Here is a 17,189-nt window from a genome sequence, read left to right as displayed (position 1 = left end):
GAAATGCTTATACAATATAAGCTGGCACAGCTGACGCTTTCACACAGAGTAAAATAAATAAAAATGAAGAGGTTTCCACATGGAAGATATTATGAAGATCATTTTCAGACCAAAAAGATATACATTTCTTAACTAACTGGAAGTATCTGAACAAATAATTCATGAACATAATTAAGAACATATCTATTTTCAGAAACGAACACCGCAGGCTACAGATACTACAGACTGACTGCAGTGTGTCTGGGGCTGCTGTGTGTTCTCCTGCTGACTGCCATCATAGTGCTGTGGATCAAGTTGAACACCCTGACTGCAGAGAGAGACCAGTTACAGACCAGTTACAACATGCTGACTGTAGAGAATAACCAGTTACAGACCAGTTACAACACGCTGACTACAGAGAGAGACCAGTTACAGACCAGTTTCAACACACTGACTGCAGAGAGAGACCAGTTACAGACCAGTTACAACATGCTGACTGTAGAGAATAACCAGTTACAGATCAGTTACACCAACCTGACTACAGAGAGAGACCAGTTACAGACCAAAAACACCAACCTGACTACAGGGAGAGATCAGTTACAGACCAAGTTCAACACCCTGACTGCAGAGAAAGACCAGTTACAGATCAGTTACACCAACCTGACTATAGAGAGAAACCAGTTACAGACCAGTTACAACATGCTGACTGTAGAGAACAACCAGTTACAGACCAGTTGCAACACGCTGACCATAGAGAGAGACCAGTTACAGACCAAGTTCGACACCCTGACTGCAGAGAGAAACCAGTTACAGACCAGTTACAACGCGCTGACTGTAGAGAGAGACCAGTTACAGACCAGTTACACCAGTGTGACTAAACTGGGTAAGTGAATAAGAACCATCACTTATTCTTTCTTTAGAAAAACAAAAGAGTAAAGTTTCACATTTACACTCACTGGCCACTATACTGGAAACCTGTACACTGTAAGTCCACAGAACTGAAATGCTACTTGCATTAAATGCAGTGTTTAAAGGAAAACAACTTGAAATATTTGGTTAGTCTGCAGTTTGTATAGCAAGTATGCTCACTGTAAGTCGCAGGAGAATATCACTGCAGTAATTAATGCGCATGACAAAAACAAAACAGGTTTCCATTCTTTGGCTTTGTATGTCGCAAAGTTTTGTTTTTTTTCTGTGCATATCTGAGCTGTGTTCATTGTTATTTTCACTCCATTTTAATTTATTTTTTGTTTATTTATTTATAATGGCTTGTGTACTGAATCCTGGCTGCTATGACTATAAATCTTGGAAGCCCCCAAACAAAGCTGCTCAGCGTGTGTTTTCTGCCTCTCATTCATTACACAAATTACAGAACAGAGGTGTTTTGGTTCCAATATCTGTGACAGTGTATCTGACTGTGTTTATGTTTTCAATTCATAGTGAAAGAACTGCAGCCGATTTGGAAGATTTTCCAGTCCAGTATTTATTACATCTCTACGGAGAAAAAAACCTGGGATGAGGGACGACAAAACTGCAGAGACAAAGGAGCAGACCTGGTGATCATAAACAGCAGAGAAGAACAAGTGAATAAGTAGCAAACATACAGTAATAGATCCTTTTCACATTTCCAGCTCGCTGCTTCAGCTCTGATTAATTACGTTCCCAACAAATGTCAGTGAGGCTGTATGAGGAGGGAGGCATTTTCAATTAACAACTAAACAATAATGGCTTCCAGTGATACTTCAACAAGCCAATATACACATAATAAACAGAAGAGAAAAGATCTTGTGTAGAAGACAGTGAGTTTAATCGATTTCAAACCAGCACATTAGATTCATAAAGAATCCAGGCTATTTGAAGAGTAGAGGATCCTAATTTTAAAGTAAATCACTGTGTTCATGTTTGTAATTACCACCAGTTGAAGCTGTAATGTGATCATTATTCACATCTGACCAGTATGACTCAATAAGTACGTTAAACAAGTTTAATCAGTTGATGTTACCATGTAGTACCATGTGGCTCTAATGACACTCATCTTTCTGACACCTCAACAGGAGTTTTTAGAAAATCTCAGCAAGAGCAAAGACGCTGGGGTTTCTATTGGCCTGACTGAACGTGATGAAGAAACAGTTTGGAAATGGGTGGACGGTTCAGCACTGACCACTGCGTAAGAGATCACTGAATTATTATACATTCTTTCATTCAGCATTTTATTCCATTACTCAATGTGTTCAATACATATAGACCTTCTATGTGTTGTTTCAGGTACTGGGACAGTGGAAATGGATTTTCAGACAGTGAGGACTGTGTTGTAAACAGATATTCTGGAGGAGGAAATTGGTACGACAGACCATGTAATGAACCTTATTACTGGATCTGTGAGATGAAGTTTCTCCAGTGACTTCATAGTCAGACAGTGTTCAGTATATGAATCAAAGGAAGCTTCTCTCCTGTGTAATAATATGTTCCTGTGTTGATATATTTGCCATTCATGTGTTCTCAAAGTGCCTTTTAACCTTTTAACTGTAAAGTGCAGTTAGATGTGCGTAGTTTGCTCTCAGCTTCTTGATGACATTTGACATTTTTTACGAAGGTTGTCTGTCCCGACATTGCACAGCTCAAAAACTGACTATAAATTATTTGGAGCAGTTGTTGTTGCTGTTGGTGATTCAGTAGTTTATAGTAGTTTATACAACCCTGTTTCCAAAAAAGGTTGAGACGCTGTGCAAAATGTAAATAAAAACCAAATGCAATGATGTGCAAATCATTTAAACCCTGTATTAAATTAATAATAACACAAAGACAACATATCAAATGTTGAAACTGAGAAATGTTATTGTTTTTTAAAATACATACCCATTTTGAACTTGACACCAGCAACTTATTTCAAAAAGGGTTGTACTCTTATATTTATAATGGTGTGTATTTGTCTGTTGAGGATGAAGGAGGTCAATGTGTTTATGATTCCTTATTGCTTCTCAAGAGTTTTAATTCAAACAGATGTTTTCATGTAAATTCTTGCAGTCATTTTGAAATAGTTGACCTGTCTTTAGTGTCATTCTTCAGCTTGTGTATCCTCACTTGTCTTCATTACTGCATGCTGTTGCTGTAAAGTAACTGTATTTGCTTTATATGTTTAAAATACTTTGTAAATCAGATTTTAAGCATTAATAAAGAGTTAACAAGCCATGTAAAAATGACTTCTGAAGACTTCTTAAGATGACGTTATTATAAAGTATTCATGTTACAGCTGTATGCAAAAGTTTGAACACCTGGTCAGATGACATGTTTGGTGATTTGCTAAGTGAAATTAAGTTAACACACCCTCTACAGAGAACATGTTTGAATATGTCACTGTTCTGCTCATTTTAAAAGCACAATTTCTAATTTCTGAAAAATACAACATTAAAGGTGCCATAATTTTTTTCACAGAACACTTTTTATGTTTTATTAGTACTCATTAACAGTAATCATTATCATTTAGATGTCTGAACAACATATGTGGTGATAAATTAGTGATAAATCACTCATAATCTCTACTTAGTATAAGTGAGCTGTACTGCTGTACTGAACACACAGCTCAGTGCTCATATTAACTACAGGCTGCTGAGGCCTAAGACTCTCTTCAGTCTCTCACACTGTACAGAGCATGAAGAGCCCTGTTTGGTTGTCACAGCGCCCCCTGTGGAGAATCTTTAGCCTGCATAAATCTGACACTGCAACAAATGAAATCTTGAGAAGCCAGAAAATCTTGTAAATTGTTACAGTGTAAAGCTTGTAACAATAGCAGAACCATTTTTGGAGCTACATAGAACCCATTTCAAAAAGGTTCCATATAGAACCATCTACAACATGTTCTCCATTAATCTGAAGAACCGTTGCATCACCAACATCCCTACATTTTGTTCAGTGCATGTTTTGACAACAGAGCCCAATAAATTGTTCACTTTGCCAGCAAATTGCTCTAGAGAGCCCCTGGGCATCAGCATCTTAGAAGGCCCCATAACTCTAATAATAACAATAATAATAAATATATAAAATAAGCTAATAAGTACCTGAACATTTGTGTTTTTGTACATCAGCAATACACATTAACATTGTTTTGTTGTTAAACTGGCCTTGTTAAATTCTCAGAACAAAAAAGCAGCAGTTTGTCAGGTCCACACCCTGACACCACACATTTTAGAGCCACAGAACACCAATAAGCAGAAGTAGTAAAGAGGAAGTAGCATTCAGAAGAACAGAAACACTAAGAGATGCAGTTCAGCAGGTCACTTTAAGTGTTAAATGTGCAGAGTTAGAGCAAACAAACCAGCTCCATCTATCTGAACTGGTTCACACATTACTGTAAGATGAGGGTATCTAAAGAGAGCAGAATGGAGATGAGGGAGAATATACAGTATGTACAAATTCAGACTTTACTGCAGACCTAATTGCAGATGTGATTCAGATGACGGTCACAGTTCATATGAGGACGTTTACATAAATGAGGATTATATTCATAAAACTACTCTTAAAAATATGCCAAAAATGGTTCTTCAAGTGATGCCTTTCGATGGATGGTTCTTTAGAAAACCAGTTTTGTGAAGGACAAGTGTGAATGTGAAGATCCTTTCAAAGTTCAAACAGCCTCCATGTAAAGTTTCTAGAAAAAGCCTTAGTTAGTAAAGAACCTTTATGTGAAGGTTCTTTAGATCTTTAAAAGGTTCTTCAGACTCACAATCCTGCTTTTAAACCGAGTCCTTTAAGGAACCAAATGTGGTTCTTTCATTTCTTTTCTAATATTCACGAAACTATATATTACTACAGTCAGGATACCATATTATTGTCACCTCAACATCATTTGCAAAATAACTATTTAAATAAAGGCTGCATGTTGAACTCCTACATGTTCAGAATTCAGACTTGGTGTTAGTGTTGCTGTGAACAGAGCTGGAAAACGGTAATGACATTAGAAGTAACTTACAGCATTATCTACTGAGAAAAGTACTGAGGTAGAGCACTTCCCTTTACCTTTGAGGAGCTTTGTTTGTCCTGCAGATGTTTGGTTTGTTTGTTTGTTTTTAAATCAAACATTTATCCTGAGACATAATTTACGTTCTGTTGGGGTGGGCAATAAAATGATAACGATAATTATCACAGTGTAACTTTCCTCAATAGAAGGACGCACTTCTGAGTTTTTCAACATGTGGGTGGTGAGTCGCCAAATATACTTTAGCAACCTCTGAAACGTGGAGTTATAGTTTTTTAAAATACATTTTGAATTTGACAGCAGCAACACATTTCAAACAGGGTTGTACTCTTATATTTATAATGGTGTGTATTTGTCTGTTGAGGATGAAGGAGGTCTATGTGTTTATGATTCCTCATAGTTTTAATTCAAACAGATGTTTTCATGTAAATTCTTGCAGTCATTTTGAAATAGTTGACCTGTCTTTAGTGTCATTCTTCAGCTAGTGTATCCTCACTTGTCTTCATTACATTACAAGTTGTTCCAAACTTGCATGCTGTTTGGAAGTCAGATCAATCAGTGCAATAAACAGACATGGATTTCAAGTCAAGAAAAATGAAAACAATGAAAAGATGTAAAATTCCTAAATGCACAGCATCTCCTTATCAAAAACACGGAAACAAGTAAAACGGAACCAATAAAGGGGGATTCCGCAAATTTTTCCAGAAGCTTATTCCAAACCTATCGTAAAACAGTGTCTCAGGCATCAGGCAGCATATCCATTATCCATTTAATGTAATCTTTTTCTGTGATGTGGCTTCAACATTAAACTCTTTAGACGTCTGGTTCCTAGCACTTGCACTGTGAACAATCCTAACCACTTTAGTGCAGTGTATTGATGATGTCATGCTTGCATCACCAAAATCGGAAGTGCACACAACTGAGCTGTTGGCATTGTTAACAGATCTTCACTCACATTACTGGATCAAAGATTATGCTCATATTGCCCAGCCATTGTTTGATTTGCGGAAAGGGTCACCCAAGGACAGAGACAGGGTCCAGTTATCTGACTTAGCTGAAGCTGCATTGAAAGAGCTCAAATAAGCTCTGACATCTGCTCCTGTGCCGGGGTTTTGCAACCTGAACTGCCTTTTACTTTGTATGTGCATGAGCGTGATGGTTTCATGACGGCATGTCTTATGCAGGACCATGGGGGGCAGTTGCACCCTGTACATTATTATTCAGCCAAGTTACGGTGGCGCAGTGGGTAGCGCTGTCGCCTCACAGCAAGAAGGGCCTGGGTTCAATTCCCGGCCAGGTGACCAGGGTCCTTTCTGTGTGGAGTTTGCATGTTCTCCCTGTGTCTGCGTGGGCTTCCTCTGGGTTCTCCGGTTTCCTCCCATGGTCCAAAGACATGCAGTCAGCCTAGTTGGACATGCTAAATTGACCCTATTGTGCATGTGTATGTCTGTCTGCCCTGCGATGGACTGGTGACCTATCCAGGGTGTATCCTGCCTTCCAATGACAGCTGGGATAGGCTCCAGCACCCCACCTCGACCCAGAAGGATAAGCGGTTTAGATGGTGTGTGTGTGTGCTTGTGCTCGAGTGGTATTCAGTGTGTCCCATTTCGAAGGCTGCATTTGAAGGCTGATTGCGTCACAGTGGTGCGACTAGGCTGTCCCATTTCGAAGACTCCTTCATATGCGACCGAGAAATGTGTCCTCCTTTCCATGGCAACAAAGGATCCATCGGGTGCATCCTCCGTCATCCAACATATCCCGAGGTTCATTGCATGCCGGTAACGATTTGAGAACATGGCGGCATCAACAGAGAAGTGAACGGCGGCTGAAGGGTACACTTTTAAATATAAGTTAAATATATATAAATATAAGTATTGGGTTTAAACTGAGGTGAATGGCCCTGATTTGAGACACAATGATTGTCACAGTCTCTCACGGTGCATTGTCCACATGCTGTTACTTCCTTATTGTCATCAGCTAGTGTAATTACAGTTACAGCCCGGAGAAGGGGTGACTGGGTTGCTGCTCTCACAGCTCCAAACATTCGCCTCCATAGGGCACAGATCACTAACTCCTTATCGTTAATGTTGACGAAAAGAAATTTCCGTAGATTTTCCTAAAAGGAGAATCTTTTTTGTACAAAGCTGTTCTACAAGCACACCAAGTTCATTAAATTAATCATCATATGTCTGTGTGTCAGGACAGAACATTTTGACCTGCAAGTACATTTCTTGGCACCCACGTCTTGTTCAGCCGTCGTTTCCTGTTTCTGTCACACCTCAGCACGGTGAAAAGGTTTTTGTAAATGGCTCATGCTCTAAGCCCTGTGATGGTGTTTTTTTGTATGTGGTTATGCTGTATGTCAACTTCCTAATTTGGTAATTGAAGCACACTCACTTCCTTATCAGTCAGCACAGGAGGCAGAACTTGTGGCCCACATTAGGGCATGTACTCTTATTAAAGATCGAGACATCAGCATCCTGACTGACAGCAGGTATAGCTGGGGCGGGGCTCATAATTATGGCCGAATCTGGGCCCAGCGTGGGTTTCTCACAGCTGATGGGAAACCAATATCTCACTCCACACTGATTTCTGATTTATTACATGCTAGCACTTTACCCAAGAGACTGGCTATTGTCAAAGATAAGGGCCATGAGTCCCACAGTTTGGGAGAGGAAGCAGCTGGTAATTTTCTAGCAGATGCTATTGCAAAACATGCCATGAAAAATGGCCCACACTGTCCATACATTAGGCAACAAAATTGTTCTTTCTCAGTTTTCTTTCATCCATTGTCTACTGATCCTAGCCTTACTGTCATAATACAAGAAAATGCCTCACAAGTAGATAAGGACTACTCACACAATTGTAGTGACCTTTCTGAAGGCATTTTGACCTGCCCTGAGGGTTACATTTAGCACTTCTAAAATCTTGTTTTATGACTTTTTCATGGTATTTCACATGTCGCACGAAGAAGAGTGATTGATAACATTAACAGAAGAAACTGTGTTCCAGAAATGACAAAAACAACAAAGTTGATTTTAGATACATGTCTGATATGTGCACAGAACCATTGTCTCCTTTTGAGGTTTTGATGGGACGAGCATACCCAACATTCATGGGTGCAAGGTGAACCTGGTCCGACGAACAGTGGTGACATGGACATAATTGTGTCAGATTACACAGCCGCCCTGATTGACAAGTTAACCAGCATACAAGCTAATGTTGCTGTTTCTCTCCCTCTCCCCACAAACCAACGAACACAGCTGTTTAAACCAGGAGACAAGGTGCTAATCAACCATTTGCTTCCAAGGAAAGTTGGCGAAGCACTCTACGGACCACCATGCACTGTCATTGCAGTAACCAGAACAGCTGTTTTGACTGATGCACAACCACAATGGATACATACTAGTAGAATAAAAGGGGGCCCCCAGATAGATTGAGTGGTAAATATTTGGTTGTGTGTCCCTTGTGGTGTTTTTCTTTTCTCTTACTGTCATTTTCTCAGGAGCTGATGCACAGCCTTTTCCAGTTACTGAGAGGGGTGAATTGCTCTAGGTGGAGCCCATCTGATGAAGACTGCAGTCCAGATGGATTATCACCTGTATCCCTGATGGACTTTGAGGAGACTCTCCTAGCGACCTATGCTGGCTGTCACACAGTGCAAAGTTGTTAACAGGCCAGAAGACCATCCGCATACTTCTGCATGAGTGAACATTTTAAATAACTTCGCTTTTTGGCATATGTTTGAGTTGTGTTATACCTTGTGCTTGTAATCCAATGCACTGTTGAAAGATCTTTTACCCTTACCATGGCATCTGTTCCTCTGTTGTCCGAACAAGTTTCTAATCCATCTCATGAATACACTGGCAATGGGTCTGTTGATTGTTATTTGTTTAAATTTTGACTATTTCCATTTTTATATTTTGTGCTCTTTGTAACATTATTATATTTTATTTTATGTGTTGCATGCTGATGTGATTTTCACTAGTCACAAGTTAGTTGGCTTGTGGAGTAAATGCCCAAGCATGCTCAAATCCACCTGAGAGTGTGAATATCCTACGCCCAAACAAAATTTGGGTAGGCTGGGACTTTTCCTGTACTAATTGGGCCTTGTTGCAGGTTTTTCGCCCAGCCCTGGTGGTGGACACTCCTTTTTAAGAGTGTTGTTCCTAGGGAACAAAAGAGGGAGAATGAAAGGAATTTCTTTTTGTATAAAGCTGTTCTACAAGCACACCAAGTTCATTAAATTAATCATCATATGTCTGTGTGTCAGGACAGAACATCTTGACCTGCAAGTACATTTCTTGGCACCCACATCTTGTTTAGCCATCATTTCCTGTTTCTATCACACCTCAGCTCATCTGCATATTGTTCTTAGAAATCTTGTTTATCTCTGTACTAACTAACTGCCAGCCATGTCTGCTTCTAAGTGTATAAAAAGGCCCTTCTGTTCCAAAATTAATGAGTGTGTCTCGGAACTTTGATGCACGTGTGTGTGTGTGTCTTTGCTTCTTGCACACTCCTGGAGCTCCGAAGGAGAACAAGCAGACAGAGAGAGGTCCAGATGGGATCAGACAGGGACAAAGAAAACTATTTCTTACAATGACTGCATTGTCTGATATGTAGTTTTAGGGTGACAATGATGGTCACAATTATCACACACACACCACTTTCAGGATTTTCTGAACTTCCTCTGGAGAACCCAGATTTGATTTTTTTCCACTGATGGCTCAGCTAATGTCCTGAATGGCTGTAGGCATGTTGGGCGGGCTGTTTGTTCACCACATGCAGTGATAGCTCAGAGCCGTCTCCCTGATCATTTTTCAGCTCAAGCTGCTAAGCTTGTAGCTTTGATTAAAACCTGTATTTTAGTGTCTGGTCTAATGTCTTCACAGATTTGAGGTATAGCCATGGTGTGAACCATGACTTTGGCCATATCTGACGTAGACGTGGTTTCCTAACAGCTGCTGGTACCCCCATAAAGCATGCTTCACTGGTTTCTGAACTTCTAGCAGCAAGTGAGCTTCCAACAAGCCTTGCCATTATGAAGGTGAAAGCTCACTGTCCTTCTGATTCTCTTGAAGCATGAGGTAATGCCATGGCTGATGCTGCAACTAAGGCCGCTGGGCAGCTGTCTGTGGTCTCAGTCATGACTGCTAATGTTTCTGGTGTTTCTGATGTACAAACTTTGCAGTTATTATTACAGATGTTTTCTGATGCTCCTGCTTATGAGGTCTGCTCCTAGATGGACAAGGGTGTAGGTCTTGAAGCTCTGCTACCATATCTGGCTCAGCAAATCCACAGCTTAGGACATGTGGGTGTCCAGAGAATGGTTCACCAGTTCTCCTGAGTATGGTGGAACCCCAAATTTCAAATTTCATCCATACAAACCACAGGCATCGGAACAGGTGGAACGACAAAAGCAGATGGTGAAACAATGACTGTGCAAACTACGTCAAAGTAGGGGTTCATGGGTAAATGCACCTGCTGTACTAAGCAGTATTAGGGCCCCACCCTAATGAGTTCATAGGAAATTATCACAGGTCATGCTATGTCCCTACCATGGACTATTGATCACCTCTGATGCGTTAATAAAATATTGCCAGGAGATCACTGAATCCGTGGACAATGTGTCCAGGAGGTATGGACCAAACCTCCAGAAGGTGGCCATTCACTTGTTCCAGGACAATGGGTCCTGATCAAATATCACACAGCTGCCCCATTAGGAGCTAAGTGGAAAGGGCCATTCCAAAATCTTTTAGTTACTGATGCAGCAGTACTTTGTCAAGGATGAAAAACATGGACACATGTTTCATGTTACCCCCCAATAATAGGGTTAATGCGGGTGACTAAACAGAAAATCCTGGGCAGAACTGTTGGCAGGTACACAGACAGGTGTCAACCCCAGGGCAAAGAACACCCTTTAGTACCTCCAATAGTGTGGTTAGCACTCCATACTTCTGTTTAGTCTTTAGGACTCCGCGGGTAGGTAGGAAAAGGTGGTGGTCCCACATGCAGTGTCTAGAACAAAGCCATGATGATCCTTTAAAGTATACAAGTGAGAACTATAAGACACTGTTGATTTGTTGTGTCTGTATATCTTCCAGCAACCACTCATAGCAGTTCCTGGCCAACATGGAATGAACAGATCTGAGCTGACCTCACTGGAGTTCCATTCATGGTAACTTGACCAGATTGCACAATACTTCACTGGACTGACAAACATCTGGATATCCTGCTCTTAACAGCCATCCCTGTGACCATCCAGAAAAGAGGACAGAATCATCCACAGCCCAAGCATGTCAAAGGGAAACAAAGTGTCCCTCAGGCCATTCGTTTTATTTGCAGTATGTAGTCCAGTTTTAAGTTTTCCTTTATTTTTCTCTTTGTTATGTTTCTATGGTTTTAAGTGTTACTCCTTTTCCTTAAGATTAGCTGACCAGCATTCATTTACGACAGTCCAAATTGCATTTAATGACCCCAGCCAAGGAGGGGATTTAGGCATTCCCCAGGACAGAACCCAAAGTGAAGTATTTACAATAAGAGTCCTCAAGAAAGCAACCCTGGTTGTTTAACGACAGTGTAGCGCATGTTGCAATTTAATGTTGTTATTATTGCTTTAACCTCAGACAAGAAGTCAGGGTAACCCAGATTTATTTAAAGTCTACAGACCAAGGCAAGAGAGAGACAAACACTTGCGCCAAGGATGCTTCAATCAAAAAGAGACTTTATTGGCTAAATATCACGCTACAGGCGAATGACTTTCAGTGATAAACAAAGGGAAATTAAAACTAAACAAAAGAAACAGACAGCTCAGGTAATGTGATTAATAGCTAAAATAGTATGAGACAGTGTAGTTTAGGGTGCTCCTTGGGAAAAGCAGCTTGAAACTTAGGCGTAGAAGAGCCTCTAGAGAATTAGCCTAAGTAGATATATCTAAAAGGGGTTTCTTATTGAATAAATTGTCGTCGAAACCTGACTGCATAAATGAAAGATAACCCAGCCTTACTTTGGAGTCCAGGGAGCCTATTTCAATCCCTCCGAGTGGGGTTATCTTGGGACTGGCTGGAGCTTGCGCATTGGGATCTCTCTTCGCTGGTGATGGAGGCTCTGTAGGAGTAGCCATACAGGTGGCGTGCCATAGTCATCGACTAGGCATAGGCGTCTCTAAGCTGCTTGAGGATGAAACTTGGAGCCTGGGAAGTCTTTCAAAGGTGTGGCTCTGGATGGGATTCTGGGTCTCTGTGTCGATTAAACTACCTCAACTCACAGGTGGCGGTTGTGGATGCAATCAGGCTTTGAGGCCGCTAACCTAACAAACTACTTCTCTTTGTCCGAGATGAAAACTTGAAGAAATTCCTTACTTGGCCACGTAAGAGAACTCTTTACTTTCCTCTCTAAGGTTGGGTTAAACTTCAAAAGTACAAACTGACAGATAAACTACACAGACGAACACAGAATTTCTGATTTTAAGTGTTCTAAAACTTGCTAACCGTGGTTGGTATGGACATTTCGCTTCTTCTCTTACACGCTGAACTGATGAGAACCCTTGAGCACTCAGGTTTTGTTTGGCTGTAGGCCCTTCCCTTTGGAGGCAGAGGCAGAGGGTTGCTAGGTTCTTTCACCAAACAATTAATTAGTTATTCACTGTTTTCATCTCTGACTGGTACTGCGTACACTACGAGCACCTTCCCATGGACACATCCTCCTTTGTTCCAACAAGGTCTGAAAAAGAAAATTAAATTCTAATAGAACAAAAATAGTTTAGGTTATTCATTCAAATTTCCAAAACCCACAAAAGAACAATAGGACATTCATGTATGTATCATTATATGGCTTTAACTCCATGTTAAAGACAGAAACAACCTTGTAGGTAATCTCTGGGTGTTATTTAATTAGGAGTAAATTTGCATTTTCTGCTCTCTTCCATGGCAAAAGAAAAGATTAACATCACTGTTGTCTATGTTTACCCACTGTTTTGCACTTTAGGAGCCATGTATTAAGCGAGGGGACATTGGTCTTCACCAGCTCCAGCTCCACCCAGGCTTCACCTACTAATTATCTGTCTCACCTGTGGCTTGTTTCAGGACTCATTAACACATATATTACCCCACACTTTACCTTGATTCCTTGTGAAGTCTTGCAGGAAGAGTATTTTTTTCAAGGCCCTTAATAAAGTTGTTTATACATATGAAATTATGAATATGTTTATATTGTGGCATCTGCAGTGTGCCATGGTGCTGTGGGAGCTCAGGAGGCATGGCCATATTAAAAAAAAGGAGCTGCTGTGCTTCCGGTAGGAAAGAGACATTCAATGTCCTTCATGTGTTGTTGCTGAATTTAGGATGTGTTGATGTCTTATTGGTGATTTAATGTGTTGGGCTGTGGGTTAGTTAGAGGGGGTCTGTGTGTCTGAAACTGTATGGCTAGAAGTGACCTGCCTGCTATTAAGCCCCCAATTTCATACCTGTAGAGAACTCGAAAGGCCCCAGACTAAAACTTTGCTTTGGTGTATAATTCTGAATTTGGGAAGGAGAGCCCACATTAATTACATTTTACTCAGCTATAATTTATGAGTATATTGTTTCAATATTTTTTATAAATTATGTAACATTTAATTATGTAACAATTCATAGTGTTTAATTTCTACAGGATACAAATATTTAAAAAATGGTGTAACAATAAGGGTCATCAAACTTTTCATCACTTATCATTTTAAAGTTTTTTGGCCACATGGCACAAATAATTTTTAACAAAACAGACAATTAAAATTTGATTTCAAGAAAAAGTGAGCAAACTGTATGTAAATCAAATAGCTACTGTTAAATGTTCATCTGAGGGATAACTATACAAAATTTTCTATCACTTTAGACCAATCGCAACAAGTTCACTAGCAATTTTCAATATAATGCTTAGTTTAGTTTTTGAGCATAAATGGAATCAAATTTTAAAATAATATTTAATATTTCAATCACAGTTACAACCTTGTTTTACATACATACATCCATCATCTAAACCGCTTATCCTTCTGGGTCGCGGTGTGGTGCTGGAGCCTATCCCAGCTGTCATTGGGCGGAAGGCAGGATACACCCTGGACAGGTCGCCAGTCCATCACAGGGCAGACAGACAGACATACACAGTCACACACACACCTAGGGGCAATTTAGCATGTCCAATTGGCCTGAATGCATGTTTTTTTTTAGGACTGTGAGAGGAAACCGGAGTACCCGGAGGAAACCCACGCAGACACGGGGAGAACATGCAAACTCCACACAGAAATGACCCCGGTTGCCCAGCCGGGAATCGAACCCAGGCCATTCTTGCTGTGAGGCGACAGCGCTACCCACTGTGCCGCCCCCCAACCTTGTTTTGTTCATTGAAAATGTTGTTTTTTTTTTTTCGTTTTATAGTGACCCTCAAAAGTCAAGGAGCCCCACGATGACATTAGTGGTATTTTCACTATGAGCGGTACTTCACCAGAGGCAGGGATCTACAGTGAGTGAGCCACACTGAAAGAGTCTCTTATTCAGTCATATTCTTTGTGTTTTAGGGCCTCTGATCAGCTGAATGGCTCCCTCTTGTGGTGGTTGAGAGCTATTTACATTCATGCAGATTTCTCTTTCTGTGCATGTGGGATCAAACCTTGTCTATATGTGGTGATGAGTATTTGGCCCTTATTCTTGAAGTACTTTGTTCTCTTCGAGTGACTTTGCTGTCTTCTGTTTAGTTTATTTTGGTTTCCTGTAGGTAGAAACCTTCACCATATATTTAATGGTTCCAGTTTGTTTGTGTTTTTGATAAAGAGTCACCATTCACTTCATTTCTGTTCATTGTTTTCATATTTCTTGACCTGAAGTCTTCATGCATAAGCCACTTCTAAACAAGTGAACTAACTTTGGGCGTTGAAATCATCTACTTTCTTGTGCAAAGTGCCCTGCCCCTGTGTGTTACTGCACAATGCAAGACAAACCTGCTATTTACAATGTCATGAGCTGTTAATCAATCCCACATTTCAGCTCACTCAAATGATATGAGAAACCTTGGAAAAAATCCTTTTGGTTACTGATTAAAGCAGGTTAGTGTTACATTTTGGGTGGGCCTGTCACAGTATTTAGTATAGTATTACATGTGTTTGTGAAAAACTCCAATAAAGACTTAAACTTACCTCTGTACTGAGGATCTGCTGTATGTGAGTGAGAGGTTTTGTCGCCTTTCTCAGTATTTTTAATGTGTATATTCTCTGCAGTTACTGTAGTGGAGTTCCTTTTGTTGCTTCTGGTCTGATGCGTTTTTATGTCGTCCTTGTTGGCATAAATGTCTTCATATGAATGTCCACTGCTATGAATTTCTTCTGTTGTCTACAGTAATTACTGAATTTGCATATATATTCTCCATCATTTCCATTCTGCTCTGACTAATGTTAACTTTAATAACTCTGAAAACTCTAAAAAGTGACTCTGCATGTCAGCTTAATGCTGCTGCTGGCAGGAAGTCACTGCAGACTATCTGTGCTCAACTCTGATAGTAAATACTCTGGTCTATATCAAAGAGATTATGTTAGATAGTGATGCTGGCCACAGATATGAGACTGTGATGGCCTCTGAGATGTGTGAGTCACATGGTACATGTGCAGAAGCTTCTTGAAGCAGAAGTTTTCCTTTAGTTTGTCAACCTTAATTCACCCTCTTGGTAATGTCCTCACTTATCAGGATATTCTCACACAGACCTTCAGAGCTGGGTTTGCAGGCCTGTGCATATTGGATTCAGCTCTGGGACAAACAATAACATTTACTTTTTTTTATTTGGCCTTCTTAGTAAGTTATGAGAACAACTGATGAGGGTTGCATCAGCTTTTAAGCTGCTCACTGGTGCCCTCTTGTGGATCATTAGGTTGTAACACCAAACATAGACTGTTCAAAATGCTGAATGAAGGTTCCTGAGACCTTATGTGTTGTACTCTAGTCCTGGTGGGCCTCAGCACTGCAGAGTTTAACATTCCACCTAATTATGATTGAACTTTTTAGTGAATTTTCAAGACTTCATAAATGGGGAGACTGTTTAGTAAATGAATAGGAAAGCTCATAAGCTCAACATGGCGTCTGTTTATGAAGAGAGTCCTACAATTCAAGCAAAAGAGCCAATCAGCTTGCTGGTAAAGCCGTGAGCAGAGTCGATGTGGCGCTAAGGGAAAGCCCCACCCCTGCAACACTTGGGGAGATCTGCACAAGCGCAGTAGCCAGAACTACCCGAAAAATCTCAAAAAATTTAACGCTACAAACTATGATGTTTTTTGTCATATTTTGCCAGTGATTTCAAACATGTTTTTGCAATGGTTATTTGACCTACAGTCTGGAGTATTACGGTCTCTCCCCATTCAAAGACAGGTCCTGTCTTGTATGGCTGGAAATAACTGCCTGGTGCCATTTACATTTACATTTACAGCATTTAGCAGACGCTATTATCCAGAGCGACTTACAAAAAGTGCTTTGTCTATCCAGAGAAAGTATTTGATTTCAAAGATGGCCACCAAGTGAACAGATTTTACTATAAGGACTTTGACATTTGTGGGTTGATTTTAGCATTAGAAGCGGGATATTTCTTTCAGAGACTGTCACCTCTGTCTTAGAAGATTATGAGATGCTGAGCTACTATGTGTTCATAGTCATCCTCATGTACTTTGTAATGTTATTGTCCCATCATAACTGAAACTGGTTTATGGTTTTTCACAGTAGCTGTAAAATGCCATTTTTTGCCTATTTAACAGTGGCGTTTTTCTCTCCAGTAATGTTGATGGAAATGTGCAAGATTTACAAAATGAGAAGTGAAGGGGATTTTTATCTCTGTAGGTGAACAAGCAAATCAACATTTATACATTTTGTCTAAATGCTGTATTTTTTATGAAAAAAGCTGCAGTTGTGATGTCTGTTTTATCTCAGCATGGCCGTCTTTGATTAGAGGTGTAAACTGAGCCAACAGTGTCGTAGTTAATCTCATCTTCAAAGTGTATATGCATCAAATTAAAGGGTCTAAAGGTGACAACTGAATGCTTTTTATTAGACACAACACAGGTGACAACTGAAATCAAATCAAATGAATCATCATCATCAGCATAGAAAATGCTTAGTATAAACATTAAATAAGCGTGTAAAGTGATGTAAAGAATGCGTCCGATTTTTCAGAAAGACGCTGAGAAGTAGAGATGTTCTCGTGTCTAAAATGGCTCTCATCAATCATGACA

At 40.1% G+C, this 17,189-nt stretch overlaps 1 protein-coding gene across 1 annotated transcript in view; it reads left to right on the top strand.

Annotated features, from left to right (window-relative positions):
* Nucleotides 1-17,189, top strand: part of LOC118816501 (C-type lectin domain family 4 member E-like) — a 36,286-nt gene that overhangs the window by 1,073 nt on the left and 18,024 nt on the right. Inside the window, exons 2-4 of the mRNA XM_036582908.1 lie at nucleotides 194-376; nucleotides 1,420-1,562; nucleotides 2,034-2,146. Of these exons, the coding sequence (XP_036438801.1) occupies nucleotides 194-376; nucleotides 1,420-1,562; nucleotides 2,034-2,146 (439 nt within the window). The remainder of the gene's footprint in view (nucleotides 1-193; nucleotides 377-1,419; nucleotides 1,563-2,033; nucleotides 2,147-17,189) is intronic.

This window comes from Colossoma macropomum, unplaced genomic scaffold, assembly GCF_904425465.1.
Source record: "Colossoma macropomum unplaced genomic scaffold, Colossoma_macropomum, whole genome shotgun sequence".
In the NCBI taxonomy this organism is placed as follows: Eukaryota; Metazoa; Chordata; class Actinopteri; order Characiformes; family Serrasalmidae; genus Colossoma; species Colossoma macropomum.
The sequence above is the reverse complement of the archived record's forward strand: the minus strand, read 5'-3'. Positions and strand labels throughout refer to the sequence as shown.